Source organism: Gossypium raimondii, chromosome 6 (assembly GCF_025698545.1).
Source record: "Gossypium raimondii isolate GPD5lz chromosome 6, ASM2569854v1, whole genome shotgun sequence".
In the NCBI taxonomy this organism is placed as follows: Eukaryota; Viridiplantae; Streptophyta; class Magnoliopsida; order Malvales; family Malvaceae; genus Gossypium; species Gossypium raimondii.
Genome location: NC_068570.1, coordinates 57,442,326 through 57,449,314, shown reverse-complemented (window position 1 = coordinate 57,449,314; position 6,989 = coordinate 57,442,326). Strand labels below are relative to the sequence as shown.

The 6,989-nt window shown below is 33.4% G+C and overlaps 1 protein-coding gene across 4 annotated transcripts; it reads left to right on the top strand.

Moving 5' to 3' along the window:
* The first annotated feature begins 491 nt into the window (after nt 1-491).
* LOC105773690 (UDP-arabinose 4-epimerase 1) lies at nt 492-6,649 on the top strand. 4 transcript variants are annotated; one of them, XM_012595769.2, is made up of 10 exons: nt 492-602; nt 1,369-1,549; nt 1,924-2,048; nt 2,556-2,669; nt 2,771-2,878; nt 2,982-3,073; nt 4,040-4,181; nt 4,328-4,422; nt 4,931-5,060; nt 6,038-6,649. In XM_012595769.2, the coding sequence occupies exons 2-10, from the start codon at nt 1,489-1,491 to the stop codon at nt 6,407-6,409; spliced, it is 1,239 nt and encodes a 412-aa protein (XP_012451223.1). In that variant the 5' UTR covers nt 492-602; nt 1,369-1,488; the 3' UTR covers nt 6,410-6,649. The 4 variants fall into 4 exon arrangements, with proteins under 4 accessions (XP_012451223.1, XP_012451220.1, XP_012451226.1 ...); XM_012595766.2 differs by having other exon boundaries at nt 509-602; nt 1,378-1,549; XM_012595772.2 differs by lacking the exon at nt 492-602 and adding an exon at nt 695-826 and having other exon boundaries at nt 1,378-1,549.
* Nucleotides 6,650-6,989: the final 340 nt, after the last annotated feature.

Below are 6,989 nucleotides of genomic sequence, written 5' to 3'. Positions count from 1 at the left end.
TTTTGCCTCCTCTACTAAAAAAATGAGCAAATTAGTCCCTAAACATTAGATAAAAGAGTAAACCAATCATTTTTGTTAAAAAATATCTATTTCTACTATTAAAAATTGGCATGACTAACAAAAAAACTAAATAGTGACCGTGGTGTGCCACATGTACCATAATGCTAAAGTACATGAACCAATTTTTAATAGTAAAAATTGATGAAAAATTTAACAGAATGACTCATTTACTCTTTGATTATACAGGGACTAATCTGCTCATTTTTTGAGTAAAGGGAATAAACTGCAATTAAATTCTTAGTACAAGAGCCTCCATGGTAATTTTACCTATATAGTCAAATTTAAACCCCGAGTCTCAATTTCTTGTTTTGGGTAATCGGTTCATCGAGTGACACATGTCACCATTGGACAAGGAGAAATTTCCGCTTAAATTTTAGTATTTTACAATTTCTTTTCTAATTTTTATTTAATTAATTTAAATAAAATATATATATTTAGAACTCTTCATCTCTTTATAATTCAAACGTACGCGGATGAGTGTATGACCGGCTGCTACTCTTTCCCTTTCCTCTGTTTCGCTCTCACGTCTTCAATCATCGTGGGTGGGTTTTTTTTTTTAATTTATTTATTTTGGTGTTTACTTTTCATTAAGAGATATATTTTGCATTTGTATATTTGCATGTATTATATATATATATATATGATATTAGATCGTTTTGTTGATGATAGTAAGAATCCTCTCTTCCTATTCTTGTTTTTCTTTTTAATTTTTTTTCTTTTGGCTACCTTCAAACCATTTGAATGTTCGTTTTATTTCCATTTTCAGGTAAAATTCTTTGTGTTTTCTGCTATTAAAGGCTGCTTTATCTTTTCTTGAGAACGATCAAATTTCGTCGATGGGTTTATTTTTTTGTTTGTTTTCATGGGTGATTTGGGTTTCTAACTTGATTTTTTTTAACTGGGTTTGTTTTTTATTAAGGAAAAAAATAAAATAAAACGATTGATTATCAAATTATATGTTTTATTTTTGTGTTAATATTTATTTATTTTAATTCTAGTGCCTTGATTAGGCATGCTCTGACAAAGAATAAAAAAGAATTTTTATTTCTATTTTTTTGTAGTTAGAGACTTTAGAATTGGGGTATGAAGAAATTCCTGGGTTTTCTTTTGTGGTTTTAAATTTTTTATAATAGTAATAATAATTTTGTTAGTCAACATTTTGTGCTGTTTTTTATTGTTGTTTTATAAATTCTATGGATAGAGAGCCCATTTTTTTGGAATTTTGTTTTACCTTGTTTTTTTTTTTCTTTATTTTGGTTTTTGGATCTCTTAATGTTTCAGAAATTTGTTAATTCTTTTTTGTTTTAGTATTTGCAGCAAATTTGGCAGAATATTTCCAAGTAAGGGTGTTTGGTGGATCACTGAAATTTAGACATAAATTCAGGTTCTTGCCAGTTTAAGCACAATTACTAGGAAAGCTATTTCCAAATGCTAAATTTTGCCAGAGGAAGAAGCCAGACAAGGTCAACCAGATCTATGCCTTTTGCTGGTAACATTTTCTCTCTTCTTCAGTTCTAACCCAATTTTCTTTATTTAGTTTTAAGATTTATACTATTTTTCATCTTCTTCTTGTTCATGCCATTTTCTTGGGACTTAATCCTGCCATTTTCATTTAGAAAGCTTTAAATTTGGAAAATAAAAAAAAAATCTTATGAGAAACCTCTTGAAATTTCATTTTACCTTTTTTCTTTCAAAATCCTAGTAACAGTTTGTTACTGAATGTAGAAAATTGTAATTCTTTTTAAGTTTACAATTTAAAATATGCTTAAGTTATTCAGAATTTGGAAGTTGATTTGCTTGCATCTTAATGCTTTTACAATGATTCCTCTGAATTCAAAATTGTTGTTTGTGTTTTGCATGTAGGCATGGAATACCATGATCCCAAAAGGAAGAGCAATTTTGTAGGAAAAATCCTTATGGCTGCTGCCCTTACAGCCGTTTGCATCATCATGCTCAAGCAATCTCCCACATTCGGTACTCCAAGTCAGGTATCTTCTTGGTTCAATCTCTATTTCTTCAACTTCCCTCTTTATTCTGCCGTGGTGCCTGCTATTTGTTCGCTTTAGAATATCAGTTATCAAAAGATTATTCTGAATGTCTGTCATGCTGATTTTTTCTTTACTTTGATAATTGAAGTATTGCTATTTTTTTTAACCACTTTTTAAGATAGTTTTTATGTATGGATGTATATTTTCTGGGGTTACAAGAGCAGTCATATCAGGACCCTATGCCATTCTTCTTAAGGATTCATTCTTGCTTGCTGTTGGCTTAGTTTAATCAAGCTGTCAACTTGATTATGGATGTGTTGTTTTCCCTTTGCATATGGTTAATATCATCTTCACTTCTACATGATGAAAAATTATAGTTGCTGCTACTTCATATGAAAACTTGGAATCAGTCCTGTACTCCTGTTGTTTCTGTAGGAATGGCTGTTTTTAGTTATATAACTTTTCAACTTCTGACAATTTCTTTTTTCATTTTTGACTTCTTTCCAGTTCTCCCGACATGAAGAAGGTGTAACTCATGTTCTTGTAACTGGTGGTGCTGGCTATATTGGTTCACATGCTGCTTTACGACTTTTGAAGGAGTCATACCGTGTAACTATTGTGGTATGTTTTTAGTTTAGGAATGTAGCTATCTCCTTTTGTAATCTTTCACAGCATGTGCATAATTATCTGGATTTTAAAGGAAGAACTTATCTCCTTTGTAGGACAATCTTTCACGTGGAAACATAGGTGCCGTTAAGCTTCTACAAGAGTTATTTCCAGAACCAGGAAGGCTTCAATTCATTTATGCTGATCTGGGGGATGCGAAAGCTGTATCCTTTTAGTGAAATTTATTATGATTATTTTTTTTGAATGATCAAATTTAGGCTTTAAAACATGGATATGGTTTATTGTTTCCTTGATCCTATGTTTTAGGTAAATAAAATATTTTCAGAAAATGCATTTGATGCTGTAATACACTTTGCGGCTGTTGCATATGTTGGGGAGAGTACACTTGATCCTCTCAAGTAAGTCTCCTTTTTTATTTATGATCAGCATAGTTAATATAGGTCAGATGAGCTGTGAAGTAGGTTGCTCAATCTGCTGTTTTATGCTAAAAGAAAACCGGTAATTTGACAAGAGCTGATTTAGTTGAAGAGCTTTAATGTGTCCTTTAGTGCTCTGAATGAGTGCAGGGAGTATATACTTCATTTGTGTCGTTGATGGGCGCCCTTTTTTCCCACCTAAGCTTGTAGCCTTGTTTATGAATTACATTGCAGATATTCCGTTCTCTAAGGTCAACTCAATTCAACTAATTAAGTTTTGTAGCTGCAGTTGCCATGATTTATGAAAGTACTTGAAAGGAAGCTAAAAATTTTCTCGTCACTGAACGAGCAGTTTAGAGGAGCTATTTTGGGTTGCTAGATTTCCGAAGGAAATTTAATTTGGATTCATTTTGTTTAGGTGTACCTGAAGATGAGCTTGTTTTACCAAGTATGCTTGATAACATCCTGACATCTATGTAGAAGGCCTTTAGAATTGTCTACTGTCCTTTCTTTCTCTTACCTAACTGTTCAAAATGAAAAAGAAATTGACCTTGGAATGGAGGTCCGCTTGTTGTATCCTTTCTATGTGCTTTCTTCTAATCAACTGTGCTAGTCAGCCACAACCTTTTTGCTACTTTTCAGTAAACTACTGGCACTGCCACTGATAGCATCATCTACATGTCCCTTTCTATTTTCATTAACTCCTCCATGACAAATCATGATGATTTCACACACTTGTTTTGAGGAAAATGCGTCAGCATCTGTTGTAACTTTTCTTTTGAGTATTTGGGGAGAATTGAATACGTCAATGTCGATTAAGATTGGCTCCTAAATCTGTGGTTGAGAAATGTTATTGCATGATTGACTACTTAATATTATTTGAAACTTCTCAATCTGTACTATTTAAACTAATATGTTCTCTACGGTGTGTTTGGCCTTGATGTGCAGGTATTATCACAACATTACTTCAAACACCTTGGTGGTGTTAGAGGCAATGGCTGCTCACGGTGTTAACACTCTGATATACTCTAGTACATGTGCTACATATGGGGAGCCTGAAAAGATGCCAATCACGGAAGAAACCCCACAGGCAAGTAAACTTGGATTTATGCGTAGTTATTTCTTGAATTTTTTGTTTGAGGCCAATAAACTAAAGGACCGACCTTTATCAACTTGTTTTCAAGTTATGTATGGTTATAATGCAAGGCAACTAACATTTGTTTTGAACCAATTCAGGTTCCAATCAATCCATATGGAAAAGCTAAGAAGATGGCAGAAGATATCATCTTGGATTTCTCCAAGAATTCAGACATGGCAGTTATGATCCTAAGGTTTGTCTATTTGTTTAGAATCTTGGTAATGCATTTTAGTTTTTCTTGACACGGTTTTCATATTTACTCCTTTGTTTTTTTTATCTAAACTTGCATAACTTTTTGAGCTTAATGATATCACTTAAGTCTTCCAAGTCTTCAACCAAAACTAAGTATTTATTTGCTTGTAGATTCTTATGCTTTTTTGTACTTGGAGGGAGTTATTCATCATGTTGTGATATTTTTGCCTGCTAAGACTTGCATATATAAGACACATACTTTGAAGGTTTAAGCTGCATATGTAAGTATTTGTAACAAGGGCAATCTGTAGTTCAAGATTATAGGTCAAATAAGCTTAGAATGTTGCTTATTCAGATGGTTATGATTAACAATATGGGATTGCTGAGATTTATAGACCCCAAAGAACTTGTATCATGCTCAATGTGTAGGGATCTAACCAGAAATTCCTGGTAGTCCAACAAATTTCCAGTGGTTACAAATTCATATGTTTTTGTTGAACATCTTTCAGATACTTCAATGTGATTGGGTCAGATCCTGAAGGAAGATTAGGTGAAGCTCCCAGACCTGAGTTGCGTGAGCATGGACGAATTTCAGGTGCTTGTTTTGATGCAGCTCGTGGTATTATGCCTGGTCTAAAGGTATTCTATTTCTTTTACCACTTTTCTCATCTTTAGTGATTGCTTTGTATTTCTAGCTAAACTTGAGGTCAAGAAGTGGACAATATAGTGCAGCTTATATACAAGTTTATAACTAGAAATACGACTAGCTATATTTCTAGTTATTGCAGTTTGAGGGACCTTAGCAAGATATTGAACATAAAAAAATCGTGGAGATCTTACTGAAAGTTCTGCTGTTAATTTTAAATATCGAGAGCAGCAGCAGCACCTTTTTAAGGCTCAAGCAATCTATGCAGATGTAAAATTGGATAATTGTGAGAGTTTTACCCTCTTCAAATGGATGGCCTAATTTGGTCTCAATCAAATTGATTATGGCCTCTGTGCGAATAACAAAGAGAGATGTTCAAAATAAGTATAAATAATTCTATGGTTCAATAGCTGCCATGGAAATTTTGATGAACATTTATAATGTGTACATTTCGTCATTTCCTTGAAACTTGTTTGTAGATAATGATTTTGCAGAAGCTGATGTTTTGGGTGTATGATATGTATTTATATGTATATTCCTGCTGAGATCATCAGCGTTGCAAGCTTCTTTTTAAATTCTTTAGGCTGGTTTTTTAGCTCATGAAAGATTTCAAAGACCTGGACTGAATGATGACCTGTCATTTCACATGCTCAACAATGATGCTTCTTTTTTAGGTGAAAAAGGTCATCTAATGTATATGATAAAATGAACTGTGAACTTTTTTGTCACAACTGTACTTTTCAATCAAGTATGTGCTATTTGATGTTTGTTTTATACTCATTATAATGTCATCACACCTGTCGGTCCACATGTTTGCAATATTTTCTTTATCTTCAAAATGATTACACTGCAGAATGGGAAAGATAAAGTCTTGATGTGTTTTTGTAATTTGGTACTGATTCATCACCCAAAATTTCCATGAACCACTTGGGGTGCATCTTTGCTAATCCAGTTTTTGGGTTTCTTGTAGGTCAAGGGAACAGACTATAACACACATGATGGGACTTGCATACGAGATTATATCGATGTTACTGACTTAGTCGATGCTCATGTTAAAGCTCTTCAAAAGGCACAACCCAGTAAAGTAGGAATCTACAATGTTGGCACTGGAAAAGGTAGATCGGTAAAAGAGTTTGTAGAGGCCTGTAAGAAAGCAACAGGGGTAGATATAAAAGTTGATTATCTTCCCCGCCGACCTGGTGATTACGCTGAAGTATTTAGCGACCCAACTAAGATCAGGCGTGAACTGAACTGGACAGCTCAACATACCGATCTCGAGGAGAGTTTAAAGACTGCATGGAGATGGCAAAAGGCGCACCGTGATGGATATGGAGCCTCTTAGATGAGGGTCTTTCATGATGTTCACAACATTTTACAGCAAACAACTAATGCAGATCTCAGATGGCGCCGACTTCAGCAGTGTTTCTTCTGTTCTATCCGCTGCATAGAAGAGGGGGGGGGGATTTTTTGAGATAAAAATGATTTCCCATTGCTTTTACATTATTTGATCATATGTATTTGAAGCCAATAGTGATAGTTGAATAACATGATGGCCAGGCTCAGGTATAGCTTTTATTATTCATTCATTTGCTCATGTTATACTTGCTTCATTCATTAACCGTAGGTTCAATAAGGCTGCCATTGTGCCTACAGCTAATTAGCAAGCCCATGGAGTCTTACAAAAACTTGAATATTAATGAAGGGGATTGAAAAATAAATAAATAAAAGAAAAAGAGCTTGATGTACTAAATTTTTTTATTAATACGTATAATGATAATTTTTTTGGTATATTGATACATTAACTTTGGAAAAGTTTGATTTGCTTTTTTAGGCTTTTAGATCTTAAAAGATTCAAAATCTCTTATGTCTTATCTCTTTAATTTGTATTGTTTTATATTATGTAATCTATAATACTATTATAA

Excerpts from the sequence above, each read along its gene's own strand:
- LOC105773690 (XM_012595769.2), top strand. The coding sequence starts at position 1,489 with ATGCTAAATTTTGCCAGAGGAAGAAGCCAGACAAGGTCAACCAGATCT. Across the intron at positions 2,670-2,770 it reads CATACCGTGTAACTATTGTG|GACAATCTTTCACGTGGAAA; the intron begins GTATGTTTTTAG and ends TCTCCTTTGTAG. Across the intron at positions 3,074-4,039 it reads AGTACACTTGATCCTCTCAA|GTATTATCACAACATTACTT; the intron begins GTAAGTCTCCTT and ends CTTGATGTGCAG.